The sequence below is a fragment of the Pseudorca crassidens genome, chromosome 1 (genome assembly GCF_039906515.1).
Source record: "Pseudorca crassidens isolate mPseCra1 chromosome 1, mPseCra1.hap1, whole genome shotgun sequence".
In the NCBI taxonomy this organism is placed as follows: domain Eukaryota; kingdom Metazoa; phylum Chordata; class Mammalia; order Artiodactyla; family Delphinidae; genus Pseudorca; species Pseudorca crassidens.
In genome coordinates, this window is record NC_090296.1 from 5024864 (window position 1) to 5039405 (window position 14542).

General features: G+C 55.7%; 1 protein-coding gene across 10 annotated transcripts in view; it reads right to left on the reverse strand.

Moving 5' to 3' along the window:
- LOC137218546 (uncharacterized) overlaps nt 1-14542 on the reverse strand; it is a 34770-nt gene that overhangs the window by 18235 nt on the left and 1993 nt on the right. For 2 of the 10 annotated variants that reach the window (XR_010940746.1, XR_010940737.1), the window contains exons 2-5: nt 13814-13919; nt 12871-13595; nt 11129-11242; nt 6455-6604 (exon numbers count right to left, since the gene is read on the reverse strand). Coding sequence is in view for 2 of the 10 variants with exons in the window: in XM_067725597.1 (XP_067581698.1) it covers nt 6455-6604; nt 6697-6990 (444 nt within the window). In the remaining 8 variants the exon portion in view is untranslated. Of the gene's footprint in view, nt 1-6454; nt 6605-6696; nt 7706-11128; nt 11243-12567; nt 12851-12870; nt 13596-13813; nt 13920-14542 lie in introns of those variants that run through there. The other 8 variants (XR_010940740.1, XR_010940747.1, XR_010940748.1 and 5 more) reach the window with 8 other exon arrangements.

The window sequence follows — 14542 nt, forward strand, 5'->3', positions numbered from 1 at the left end:
AATCATGTCCTCCTCGCTCTTGCTGGCCCCCATCAGCCCTCTAATTTCAGTTGGCCGGGCTATGGAGGATGTTTACATATGCCTCTTCCTGGAATTTCACTCTTTGCTTCAGGAGTGGCAATTAGAGAGAATTAAGTCCTATCTGGCGTATGTTTACCGTTAATGGATAGAGTGGCAGAGGAAGCCTTGGGAAAGGCAGTCTGCCATTCTAATTGAAGCGGGCAATTTTTCCATCCCTCATTTCAGCTTGCAGGTATTGTAGCAACCAAGGTCACAAAACAAAGGCTGCGGCCCACCGTGGTAGTCACCGGGCGCAGGCCTGACCGAGGGTTTTGTGAGCGCTTTATGACCACACTCTGAAGCACAAAGAGACAGCGAGAGATGTTTGCAAAACTGAGTCTGCGATGGGCAGCCGGGCGACTGATGGCTTTTCCAGAACTTGCCTCCCTGACGGCTTTTTCAGGAAGTTCTCAGCTGAGCAAAGCCGGAGCACCAAAAGGCCCAGGGCGAGCCACAGGGGATGGTGCGGCCAGGCCCGCCCTCCTGGGACTGCAGCCACGGGGCCAGGCTCATTACACGGCCCCGAAAGGTGTTCCAGGCCTGGCCGGCAGCCCACCTGTGTGGAAGAATGTTCCATAAATGCAATCCCTGCACCGCAGCACGCAGGCAGCCCCCTGGAGCCGCTTTGGAGTGTGAGTCCTATTAGATCTGTGTTCACAAAAGGCTGACCATGGAGACAGGCTGAGGACTGCTCCCCCACTGCCTGGCCATGGGCGGTGGGCTTCACATCCACAGCCTGCCACCCCGGCCCTCTCGGGTCTCTGGTTTCCTTGTCTCTAAAGTAGAGGGGGGTTGTGGGACTTCCTGGGCCTTCCAGTGGTTAAGACTCCGCCTTCCCCTGCAGGGGGCCAGGGTTCAATCCCTGGTCGGGGAGCTAAGATCCCACATGACGCTCAGCGCGGCCAAAAAAAATAAAAAATTAAAAAGTAATAATAATAAAGTAGGGCTTCCCTGGTGGCACAGTGGTTGAGAGTCCGCCTGCCGATGCAGGGGACGCGGGTTCGTGCCCCGGTCCGGGAAGATCCCACATGCCGCGGAGCGGCTGCGCCCGTGAGCCATGGCCGCTGAGCCTGCGCGTCCGGAGCCTGTGCTCCGCAGCGGGAGAGGCCACAGCAGTGAGAGGCCCGCGTACCGCAAAAAAAATAATAAAGTAGAGGGGGGTTGGAAGGCAAAGGAGCAGAGATCTCCAGCCTCTGATCCTAAAGACCTAGCAAACAAACCACCCACAGACGACCACGGAGCAACTGGAAGGAATCAGAGCTCCAAAGACCCTCAGGTGACCTCGAGCCTGCACCGTCACATTTCACAGATGGGAAAACAGGCCCAGAGGGCTGGAGACAGGGGCCAAGGTCACACCCACAGTGTGAGCTGAACATAGGCTGGAACCAGGTCCCACAGGGCCAATTCAGGGCCGCTGCCTGACTCTCAGGTGCCCGAAGCACCCGATTTGAACTCTCTCCTCCGACTGACAAGGCCTGAGTAGCAGGGATGTGCCCTGCTCTCAGCCGGGAGGCCAGTGGGGGCCCAATCTGGACACCTGGGGCTCTCCCTCCCCTCTTCTGGGGGAAGGGCCCTTGCCTTTCTAGCGCTGACACCCCATGCTTCTCCTGCCTCATAGAATACAGAGAACTGGTAGGCTACTGCCTCATTTTACAGATGGGGAAACTGAGGCCCAGCAGCCAGCAGTAACAAAGATACTGCCCAAGACTGAGACCCGGGACTCCTTCCCCTCGTGGCAGGGACTTTGCCCCTGGTTCCTCCAGAGGGGCCTGAGCCCTCGGGGCAGTTTGGGGCAGTGGTGGTGCAAACTGTTTTCCCTCCAGCTCAGAGGATCCCCTTGCTGAGGGCTGCCCCCAACCCCACAGGCCCTGCTGACTCCCCCTCCCTTACCCCTTCTAACTGCAAACACCAGCCCCGTGATCTCCGAGCCCCCAAACCCCCAATTTCTCAACCTGGTAGGAATGCCTCTATCCCCACCCACAGGACAGCACTGAAAAAGGGCTGGGAAGGCAGAAGGACCGGCACAGCCGTGGTCCCGGATGGCCAGCACAGACGTGCAGTCAGTCTCTGGCCCCCTGACGGGCCTCCTGCCCCAACTTTCCACCCCTGAGTTCCGTCTCCTTGGCTGTCTCTTGGGCATCAGGTCTGGTTTGATCAGCTTCTTGTTTACAGGCACAGCTACCCCGATGCCTCCTCCTGAGAAACTCACAAAAAGAAAGCCCTAGAACGGGGGAGCACGGGCATGTCCAGGGTCCCGCCGACGGGGTTGCTGGTTAGACGTGCATCGTGTCACCTCTCGCCTGCGCGCCTCGGAGCTCCCGACACACACACAAGGGCACACACACAAGGGCGAGGGGCCCTCAGCAGCGCCCCAGCTCCCCCTACCAAGAGGGAACACACACACACTCTGTTTCAGGGGAAGGTAATTGAGGTTTCCTTCTTTTCATGGGAAGAAAAGGTACCTTCTATTGAGAGAATGTATTCACAGAACCTGGGAAAACTCATCTGCACTCAGCCTCCCAATTACCCCCAGGTGGCTGTTCTCCATGGGGGGCTCCCCACATTCCTTTCTGCTGGGCCTTTGTTTCCATCTGCACCGCCCTGGGAGCTCCCAGGCTAAGTCTCCTCCTTAAGCCCCTGCCAAAGACCCCTATTCACTCCGCAAAGAGACGCCGGGCAAAAGGTGGTGGGCAGCCTTCCTCCCCCGCTACCCTGGCCCCCCGACTCCCAGGAAGGAGGACTTAAGAACTCTCCATCTGGATTTTTTTCTGAAGCCCAAAGAAATTGGAGAGCAATTAAGAGAGTCATGACTACACCCTCCACCACCCTCCTCCCCCATAATTAATTCCTCTCTCACACACCCTTCCCCCAAGTCAGGGCCAACCCCGGCCTCGGCTACCCGGCACCTGCTCCGCTCTGGACAGCCAAAGCCCTCACAATGAAGACTGGGATACGGGACCAAGTGTCTAAAATCTGGAAAGCACTAGGAATTCCAGGCCGTGCGGGAACCCCAAAGACGGGCCTCTCGGGCCCTTCTCTGTGCTCACCTGGGCACAGGATCCAAATGAACTAGGGGCCTCTCCCGCTGGCGTTGCAGGGTGTGGGGATGCCCGGTAGGCGATACCGTCGGAGGTCGGCCTCCTCCCAGTGGATTCCCGAGGGCACCCTGGTCCCCTCCTCTCCTGGCTCCAAAACACTGACTCACTCCATACCCAGGAGGGGGGGCTACCTCTGCAACACCCCCTCCTGCAGACCCCTCCCCCCGAAAGGGCCTGGCTTCTTGAAGACACACTCAGGCAGCTGGGACTTGGGGCTGCCCATTGGAACCGGGCACCAGAGTAAAAAGCCTCCCCTCCTTCCCTACCCAGACTGGCCTCTCCCTTTCAAATGGGGACCCCACGCTTGAGATGGCCTCATTTGGAAAGATACAACTCTTTTCCAGAATTTTCCATCTGCTCAAACCAGGGATGGGAGATCAGGCTGGACTCAACCCCCTTAGCTCCTTGAGGACAGGGGACAGGGCTCAAAGACGCAGAAGGGAAAGGGAACCAGTTCTTGGGACTCATTTGCAGCTTGTTAAATGTCAGTCTTCTGAAAAGAAAGTGCTCCCAGTGCCCCAAAGCCTTCCTGGTTCAGCTGACAATGCCGGATTCGACATTGTCCACTGCCCTTTAACCCTTTGGGGCCTTAATTTGTCTCCCTCCACACCCCCTTCTGTGTAAAGCCACCTTCCTCTTTTCAAGGAAAAATTCATTAGCAAGCTCATTAAAGACGGGTGATTTTTTTTTTTCCTTTCTGGAAGTCAGATTGCTCATAAAAAAAACCACATTTAAGTTCCTTCATGTAAATGAATGAATAAGAAACACATGCATCCTGTTGCCCTTAAGTCTTGCCAGTTTTTGACATTATTTGGAGAAATGTACTTGGAAATACATTTGGGGTTTGAATCACAAGTCAGGAGGCTCTAGGTCAGGGGCCCTGCAGGTGGGAAATCTGAGGGTGAGAGAGGGGGCATTTCTTTCTTTCCGGGAGCGCAGAGGCCGGGCTACGCTCTCGGCCCCCTTCCTCATCCACCTGGGGGGAAGCAGGTGGGACCCGAGGGCCAGCTTTCGGGCAAGACCACCCATCTCTTCCCTGATACCTGTGCCCACGTGGAAGCATTCAGCTAGAGGTGGCCCCGGGGACCAGCTCAGCACAAAGACAAGTGGCCAGAGAACCCCTCGTGCCAAGAGGACAGGGTCCTCTGCCTGTCTGGCCAGCGAGGGCATCATTCCACCCCTTACTGCTCGGGGACGGGCCAATGCATCACAACAGAATTTTCCTGAAAATGATCATTTCTTTCAACACTTGATAACGGCCTTGCTGCAATTCTTGGGCTGATCGGCTGCGAAGCTGATAGACGATGTTATGTTTCAACTTCTTTAATGGAGAACTTGACCTATTTTTCTCTGTTTTCTGCGTAATAACACACAAAACCCAGAATATGTGTATACCTGAGACTGAGCGTTCACAAGTGTCTCTAAAGTACAACACACCCCAAACGCAGCCCACCCCAAATGCTGAGGATGAGGGGCGGGGGGCTGGCAAAGCCTGGGGCCGGCTGGGGGCCTGCCTCCACCTTGACTCTGCCCCTCGGCCCAGCCCACCTTGAGGGGGTCCCGAGACATCCCCGAGGGAGTCCAGGAGCCATGGGCATTTAGCTCCATCCAGTGAGCCACACGGATCTTTCTGGTAAGCTCTGGATATGCCACCCCAGAGCCCACATCCTGCCCTTTGAAAAGCTCCCCTCCCAGGCCTCTCTTCCACGCCACTGTGTTTGCAGATGGCAAAGGCCAGCTGCGGAGTAAATGTCACGGGGCAGAGTCTGCCCAGTGCCCCTTCCCTGGAGTTAGACCTGGGCACACCCTCTCCACCTCTCTGCAGCCTGATGGGCTCTCCGGGGAGTGAAAACAAGCAGACAAAGGCATCGCCCCCGGGTCTGGATACCTCTACCCCCCTTTACCTGCACTGCCAGGCGTTATTAAAAAATACCATCCCTACCCCATTTCCAATTCAGGGGAGAAGGGCAGGGCTACATAAGAGCTGTCTCCAAAATCTGGTTGACGAAAGAGTCTTATGGAAGCTTTGCTGGAAGCCGGAGACCCTCAGGGAGTGCAGGGGGTCCAGCCGCTCTGCCCACTGGGCAGCAGGTCACACACAGGCGGGCGCACCCCGAGGCAGGGCCCCCGGCTCTGACGTGAGCCCCGTCCATCACCTTCCCTGTCACAGAGACAGACGCCGTGTATGAGCATCAAGGTGGTTTTGGGGGGCTGTTGGCATCGGGACCAGGACGGTGCTGGGCCCACTGGAGCCTCCATGAGCATCTGGGGAGTTGAGTCAACTTCGCCCCCGTCATCCAGGCCTTTCCCATCTCCCCCCTGCACCACCCCGGCCGTCTAAGCGCCCCAGTAGCTACCCCGAATGTCTCAGTTGTGGGGCACAGAGGCAGCCACAGTCCACTGGGGCTGCTGGCTCTGAAAACACCCCCAGGCCCCTCCATGAGCCCTGCCATGGGCTCAGTCGCCCAGACCGTAGAAAGCAAGACGCCCTCTGCAGAGCCCCCTCTCTCCCTGTCCGCCTTGCTTAGCTGCCACACAAGCCATGGCACCGCATGGGACCTCCTGGGGCACCCGGCTAGACCCTCCAGTCCTAAGGCAAAGCTGGTCCTGGGCACCTGGGCCTCCCGGGGCTCCATGAACGCATCTTGAATAAGTGAACCCCAGATAAACAAATGAGGAGTCCCTGAGTGAGTCGTGGGGCTGTAATCCCCTGCTTTCTTCTGCTCTACGATTACTGATTTTATTTAAACAAACAAAACGTTCCCATCTCATTGCAATTTCAGGGGTGAGGAGAAGAGGCCAAGAGAAGAACTCACTCAAAAAACCACTATTTGATTAAAAGACATTATCAAGGCCTCATGTGTGAGAAACCAGCTTTCTCACAGCGACTGACGTTCCCGTGGCTTGTGGGGAGAAATGTTTCTCCAGCTCCACAGCAAACAAGCATTCCTGTTTCCACATCTCCAAAGCAGCCCACTGGCCGGCATTAGGAGGGCAAATGCACCACTATTCATTTCATTAACATGCTCAGTAAAGCTTTGTGAGGACCTACTATGTGCCCGGCCCGAGCTGGTTCTCAGGGGCCCAGACCTGAGGGGGACGCTCCCCACTTACCATGCTGGCCCACAAGGGCCTCAGCTCTAGGCAACTTCCAGAACCCCAGCCCCATGTCTGGTGTAGAAGAGGACTTGCCCTTGGAAGTGACCCCTCCCAGGTTAAATGTGTACATCCTTGAACTGAGAGACGTGAGCTGAACCTAATGAAATCGTCGTGTCCCAGAACAGCAAGAAACTCACCCCAAACCAGGAGGGCGTCGCGGGGCGCCAGGTGGGCGTGAGATGCCAGGTGACCGTCCTGAAGGAGCGCTGGTCCAGGGCAACTCTCCTGCCTCTTCCATCCAGTTCTTCAGCCGACTGTCGCCGCCAGGGTGTCGAGGACGGGCTGACCTTGGGGAGGGGCAGAAAGTTAGAACGCCGGCAAGGCGAGACCCCAGAAAAACCACACACGCCCCTAGAAAACACACGGAGCCCAGTCTCACCTGCAGCCTGGTTTTCGGTGGAGGGAGGTGGCTCGTAGGGATGGCAATGACAGGAGAAGGTGCAAGAAGAGAAGCGCAAGAACAGAAGCGACAGGCCAGGTGGCAGCCCCCAGACCGGCCACGAGGCCGGGGGCAAGGCAGAGCCTGGGACTCGTGGGTACAGGACGGCCGTACAGGCAGGCCCGGTAGGACATGATGACAAGCAGTCTGGGGGGATTGGGGTGGGGGGAAGGGAGCAGGACAGAGGTCTGGCCGCAGCCCACAGGCACTCAGAGCCTGGGAGGCCAGGCCCATGGGAGGAGGCCTCTGAGGATGGTAGGGGAGGGGTGCCACGAGCAACCGGAAACTTGGGCGACCCTGAGGGGGAGGGCCTCCTTGCCCTGGGGGAGAGGCAGGCGAAAGGCAAGCAGGTGGGAGGTGGGCGGGGCAGCAGGCAGGGCCAGGTAACCACAGGTGTGGGCTCAGCGAGGAAAACCAACCTGTTAGGCAGAGGGCTGGATGGGTGAGACCCAGAGGGTCCCAAGCCCAGTGACCGGGGCACAGAGAAGGGGAAATGGATCAGGTGGGGCAAGCGGAGCCCCAGGTGGGCAGTCAACCTAGCAAGGGGCGGGGGGAGCCAGGGGAGGAGCCGCCAAGGAGAGCAGAGCAGGTGGGCAGCTAGGCAGAGGCAGAGCCTGCAGTGCTCCCTGGAGGGTCCCGGCCAGGGGCCCTTGACGTTGGACACGCCCCAGCCCACAAGTGGGGGGCAAAGGAGCTGGACTTAGCCCCAGGGGGAGGAAGGCATCATGGAGGGAGGGGTCCAGCTCACGGACCCCAACTCAAGAGGGAGACCTGTGTGGCCAGAGCCCAAGGGGACATACACCACAGCTGCCCGTACGCCGCCACCTCAGTCCTGAACTTCAGGTACGGGGGTCCAGCTCAGCCACGAGCACTCAGCTAGGGGATGGGGTGGGAGGCCGAGAGGGCCGGAGGGGCTGGCTGGGACCTGCGGCGAGCCCTAGAGAAGGGCAGGTTCCAGGCCCGCCCCCGCCCCCCAGCCGGCCAAACCAGGCCCGCCCCTCACACCCCACCCCACCTGCCTTGCCTGCAGAGCCCCGTGCCCGGGAGCCACGAGGCCACCCTGGGCAGAAGCAACCCCCTGGCCCGCCACCCCCCGGGGACGCAGAGGCCATCAAGGGATGCGCTAGGGTGGCTGGTGCCCAGCCCGGGGCCGGACCGTGGGCTTGCTCAGTAAGGATCAACTGTTGGATGACGGGATGGACGCATGAGTGAACGAAGGGGTGAGACTGGTGAGGCCCCCACTCAAATGGGGCTGGGGGTGGGGCAATGCCCACTCCTCTCAGTAAAAGGACATCCACCCTCCACCCTTTTGACCTAAAGCTTCTTGCATCCTCAGCAACTCCCGCCTAGCAGCTCACGTATGGCAGTCAAGTTCCTTCATTGACTCACCTGTCCAAACATACATCCCACATACTCTTACTGAACCCCACTTTGTGCCAGGCTGGTGCTGGGACACCCAAAGGAGGAGTGGCTGGCCTAGGACACCCCCCAGAGGACCAGATGAGGAAATGGTGATGAAGTAGAGAAGAAAAGGTAGATGGAGAATAGAAAGGGGCAATAAAAGCAGAAAAAACAGAAAATCAGAAGAATTGGGGTCGAGGGGATCTCCTGAGCCTCTGGAATTGACTTAATGGTGGAGGCTGAGACCAGCGGGCCCTGGGAGTCACGGGGCAGGACCTCTGGGCTGGAAGCGTGGGGCACAGGGGTCCCGTGTGCATAGGCAGCTGGGAGCAGCATCCGTCCAGGCACAGAAGTGGGACCACGGAGACAAGGATGCAGGTTAAAACAGGCATACACTCGAGAGCACAGACCCCTCTGCTGGTGGCCCCAGAGGTTGAATTCAACTGCCTTCCACCCCCTCCCCAGGTTCTCAAGTGCTGGAATATTAATGACTTGGGACATGTATTTTAATTAGTATGTATGTGAGGGTGAAAAGGGTCCTATGGGTTATTTGTTTTTTCCTATTTAAAATAAATCCTCTTTTAGAAACATCAGGAACTGCTCTATTATTTTACTCTCCAAAAAGTGCACGGAGGAGTGTAGGTGGGATCCCCATTCTCAGAGGTGCTCGCCCTCATCCAGTCCCCAAGTCCAGGCAACATCCGGGTCACCGCCACCAAAAGGAGTGGAGTTGCCCCAACCGGCCACCTGGGCCTCCTTCAACATTTTCATTTAGGGGGCTGGACGAGGGTTGGTTTTGTTAACTTGGAAAGAGCATCAAATTCTGGTCCATGAATGCCAGGGAACCTTTAGCCAACAAGTAAGTTAAGGAAGTTTTCAACTAAAAGTGTTCTTGCACCCAACACCTCACTTTCCCCTTAGTTGTTTTTTTTCCCCCCATTTGGCTGAAGGTCTGGGTAGAGCCTGAGGTTTAATTGGAGTGATCTCATCTTGACTGATCTGTCTTGGGGTGAGAAACATCCAAAACTCAGGATTCCTAAGGGCAAGTTTCCAACTCAGGCACACTTGCTCTAAAAACATTACTGGGAGACTTCCCTGGTGGTCCAGTGGTTAAGATTCCGCACTTCCAATGCAGGGGGCGCGGGTTGGATCCCCGGTTGGGGAGCTAGGATGTCACATGCCGCAGGGTGCAGCCAAAAAAAAAGGTAATAACAATTAAAAATAAAGACATTCATGGGCTCCTGGGAGTCCAAGAATCAGGACAGAAAGGGAGAATTTGGGTGGGGGTGGGTGGCACGCAGGACATATGGGAGGGGCACATTTAGGGGGTAAAAGGAGTGACTACAGGTTCTGGATCTGAGTGGTCCTGACAGATCGCTGGTCCTTCATCCTATGTGGGGGCCAAATGTGAGCCCCAACCATGCCCTTCCCTTGGTGGGGGGACTGGGGTACCAATACCCATCCATTTCCTGACCTGGAAGGAGCGTCCCACGGGCACTGACCCTGCGATAATTCTACAGGGCCTACGCCTACGCCTTGGCTTTTCTAGCATTTGAGGACGTTAAAGGCTCGACACCAGTGAGTCCTAAAACAAGTCTGGTGTGAGGCAGAGTTGGAAACGTGCACCCCCATCTCTCTGCTTTTGGAAAAACGGATCCCAGAGGCCTGAAACGCCCTGGCCCATTGCTGGTCTGCATGTAGGGTCGAACAAAGGAACTTTCCGCAAAGCAGCCCTATCTGCGGCCCAAAGCTGCCTGCAACTTTCCACCCCGCTCGATGGATCGCGAGCTGGGACAGAGGCAGAGACTTCAATGGGAAGCAAAACGAATCCTGGGCTCCAGCACCGAAATTAGAAGCGTGGCTTCAGACCCACGAAGCCCGTGCCCTGCGGCTGCGGCCCTGAGGCACTTATTATGATAATCAGTGTGTTTTTCCTTCCCAGACAAAGAAGCCTCCTTATGAGGCGAATACTGGGATCCAGCAGCTACCTCATTAACGTCTGCAGCCTCTTCCTTGACAAGGCCCAAGATTAGCCCTGTGTTCATTAACGGAAAAGGGCGGAAAGTGGAATAAAACTGAAAAACACAGCTGGGGGGAGGGGAAGGGCTCTTTCTGTCGGCCATTCATTCATTGAAAGACTCCGTGTAGCTCCGGGATTTAATCACCAGCCGAGGGGGCGTTTAACCAGGATGGAAGAGGTAAAGAGGTTAAACCTGATAGAAGGAGTTAAAAACCCAAAATGGGGCAATTTGATTTGAAAGCTTCCTGGGATTTGTCACTGGGATAATGAATTTTAAACCTTTTTCCTGTTTACTTTCTTTTTGCCTAACCCAAGAAGAAACTCCTTCCTCTGGATGTGGTTTTTTTGTTTGTTTGTTTTGGTGGGGTTTCATATTTTCTAAGTCTCCCTTTCCTACTTTTTTGTCTTTGGTACCCTTTTCTAGTCTTTGCTTCTTTCTCTCCCACTGCCCCCTCCCCCCACTTCTTTCTTCTCTCTTTGGTCCTCCCTGTGGGAACTTAACCTACAAGAAAATCTGATGATGACCCCAATTGTATTTTCTCATGAACGCTTTATTGAATTTATTTCAAGTCCCTCAAAGAGTGGGACTTAAAATCTTACCTGCAAGACTGCCCACCTGACCTGCCAGGTAAAGACACCCTATACTGCAACTGAGAAAAAGGTGGCTTGGGAAAACTGACCTACCCCAAGGCCTCAGCTCTAGGTGGTTTAGACACCAACCCAGGGTGAGATGCTAAGAGGCAGGTTCCAGAAGGTGAGAGGTCTGGATACCCCAGTTCTTAGCAGAAACTAAGGAGGAGGAAAGCCAGGAGCAGGTGACTCTGTGAGGTCTACAGGGGCGTGTCTGTCCATAGAAGTGACTGGAGCTAGAAAATGTGAAACACCGGGTACGTGTCTGTGTGGCATGTGCCCATGAGCGTGTCCAGGGTTAACCTCCAGAAAAGTCATTACCTTAGTGACAGCCGATCAGCGGAGTAGAAGAGGTCAGGAAGCAGTGGGTTGGAGAGGAAACTGGAGGTGAGGAAGGAAGACAGCAAGTGTAGACAGGCCTTTCGAGAAGCTTGGCTGCGAAAGGAAAGAGAGAGTGGCTAGAAAGCAGGGCAGGAGGGGCCCGGAGGCTCAGAGCTGCCGACCGAGCAAAGTTAGGAATTCGGAGGGAATCGCTGCTGGCCGGAAGGCCAGGTCTGAGACAGGAGAGGCCAGGGCAGGGGACGCCTCTCCCTTGACCGTGTCAGATGCCTCAGACGCCCCAATCTGAAGGCCGCTTGACGGCCTCTTCCCCTAGGAGGCTCAGGCCAGCCCCGGGTCTGGACAGGGAGTTGTGAGGTTCAAATGAATTGATGGTTGCAAAAAGGTCTTTGCCAACTGCAAAGGGAGACATAAATGCTCCCTGTAATTACTCACTAGGCGCAATTTTACAGCCCACTCAAATCTCACCGGGGCCTGGGTTTTCACTGACCATAAATTATGCGTCCTTTGCATTAAGGATGTAAAACCCAGTGGTGAAAGCTCCTGCCAGCCTCTGGAAGACAAAAGGTCCCTCCTAATAGCCTGGATTAACTCACAGCAGATCTCCGCCCACTTCATTTGTCACCTTCCAAGTCATCCTTCCACCTTCATTTGCCACATAATCCAATCAGCCCCTTTCAGAAGCCCGGGAGCTATTGTCTACACCAAGCCGGGTTTCTCTAAAGCAGCCCAAGTTGTTTTTGTCTCGTCCGGACAAAACTGGTTGGCTTAAAAGGGGACGAGAGAAAGTGCCGGTCGAACGAGGACCCCAATTAGCTTCCAAGAGGCCGTTTTCATCATCTTTGTATCACATACCAGGCCTGGCGTGCGGGGCATATTGTAGGCGGTCCAGAAAATGTTTGTTGAATTAATTCTGTTTTTATTTCTTCTGGAATTTATTTATTGAGCGCAAGCACAGCACCTAGTGGGTGCTAGCTGTTATTAACTGAGGGGAGACAGGGCTGGGCATGCGATAATCAGGGACAGCTTCCTGGTGTTACGTATCTCGCAATTTACAAAGCACTTTCATAGTGGTTACATCATTTGGCCTTCAAAAGCGCCCTGTGGGGTAGATAAACGCGGGTGTTTTTTTGTGTTGCTTTTTTTTTTTTTTCCCCTAATCCCCATTTAGGCCATGAAAAGAACTGAGACTTGGAGAAGTTAAGCAACGTATTTAAGGTCACACCATTATTGAGAGGTGAGGCCAGCACATGGTACCAGCGTTGAGGCCACCCAAGACCCCCAAGACCACCCTGGGCAGCTGGGATTTCAAACAGGCTGCCCCATTGTCAAACATTTGATTGGAAATCAAAGGGCTCTTAGTAGAACTGGGGCAGGGGGTAAGGGGCGGCCACAAATGGCACCCAGGGTCCAACTCTGACCCCTTCTCTTGCCAGCAGCGACGCTCCTCCAGCCTCAGCGACCTCACTGTAAATGTGACTCAGTCCCGTCCCCTAGGGAGGGGCACTCTGTTCACATACGTCTTCTCGCTCTCCAGCTTTTAGAATTACTCAAGTCGATGCCAAATTCATCCTCACCTGTAAACGAGGCGGCCTCATTCACGTGGACATCGGACATAGAAATAACAGAGGCACAGAACATCGAAAGTGCTCTGGAAATGACCACGTGCGCCATGCATGTCCTTACTCAAGTCAGCCCAGCCCCCATCTGGGTGCAGCCCCTACCTGGTGCAGGGAGAGCCCCGTGGACTAGGGCTGTCCGGAGCGCTGCGGGAGAATAAATAAGAGGTGTAAGACAGGTGAGAGGGGTAGGGACGGACTGGCCAACCAAACTGTTTCAACAAACATCTGTTGACCGCCTCCTCTATGCCTGGCCCTACCCAAGGCTGCTTGGATTCATTCAATACTCACAACACCCTGGGAGGTTGCTCTTCTCAACCCCGTTCCCCAGAAAGGACAGGGTGATCTCAGAGGTGGTGGGGATGCCCTTGGCAGTTCAGTAGCACGGCGTTGGGACACATGCTCATTCCAGAAGCCCACCCTGGGCCTTGGAATCGCCAGTGAGATGCTGGTCAAGCCCTTGGCCCAGGTCCCCCTCCTGAGAAGTTCCCACAGGGACTCTTCCATTCAGAACATCACGGGGGTAACAACGGGGTGGACTGAGAAAGACTGACACCTCCCTGGGGTTGGAAACCCTCCAGGTCGCTGACATGTTAACACAAGCAGAGACACACAGAAAAGCAGTCATAGCATCAAGGCAGAAGCATAGCAAAGGTCCGGCGTTAATGACCAATGCCCCCTCACTAGGGCATTGGTTTAAGCCGTTAGCCAAGAGGGACAGCTGGTCAGTTCTGGTCCTCTTCATCCTTCGTCGTCCTGGTCCCGGGGGGCACTGCCAGTGGCTGCTTTGTATGCTGGTGGCATCCAGGAATCCGTGCTCCTAGCATCCTCTGCAATAGATCAAAGGTTAGAGGACCCACTTACAAGCCCAAGTCTCAGTATTAATTAAACTTTAAATGAATTAATTACAACTAAAACTAATTCGTTAACATTTTAAATTGCCTTTTAACTGCTAATGGGTCTGGGGGTGGTGCAAGGAGGGTGGCAGGGGTGAGGGATTCTGCCCACCATGTTGTGTGTAAATTGCCACAAGGAGGGGTTGAAGTACCATGAGGTGGAGGTGAGCAGCAAGCACCTTGGCATCAGCTTGGCATCCAGAGGTGGTCCTTGAAGACAGGGAGGCAAGCGGATGATGTCATCCTTGAACAGAGACCCTATGGCAGGGAGGGGGTGGGATTAGAAACCATCTTGATGACCTCTAATGGCCAGCACAGGAACAGCAGAGGGAGGGAGGGGGCAGTCAGAGGGAGAGGCAGGGGGGAGTGAGAAAGAGGAGGAAGGAGGGGGGGAAGAGGGAGAGGTGGAAGGGGTGAGGAGGGAGGAAGGAATGGGAGAGAGGGAGAGGACGGGAAAGGAGGGAGGACGAAAATGGGAGGGGAGGTGGGGGAAGAGGAGAAAAGGGAGGGGGAGGAGGAAGAGAAGAGCAAAGGGGAGGAGGGAGAGAAATGGGAGGGGGTAAGGAAAATTTGATTGACAGGGCACAAGTGTTCGCTGTGTGCGCATGCGCGACCTGAAGCCCGGTTTAGCGGGCCGAGAACCATTTTCAGACACAGACCGCTAGGGGGCGCGCGGCCAGCACCCACAGCCCAAGAGCACAGACACCTGCGGCGTGCGCGCGGGAGACAACTTCTGCGCCGCCACCCGCGCCTGGCCCGCAGCTGCCAGGGGCATATATGGCATAAGATGGGGGGTCCAACAGGTCTCAGGCTAGGAAGGGGGGACAGGGGCCACCCCAGCTCATCGCGCACGGCCGCTGTGTCCCCTAAACGCCACGCCT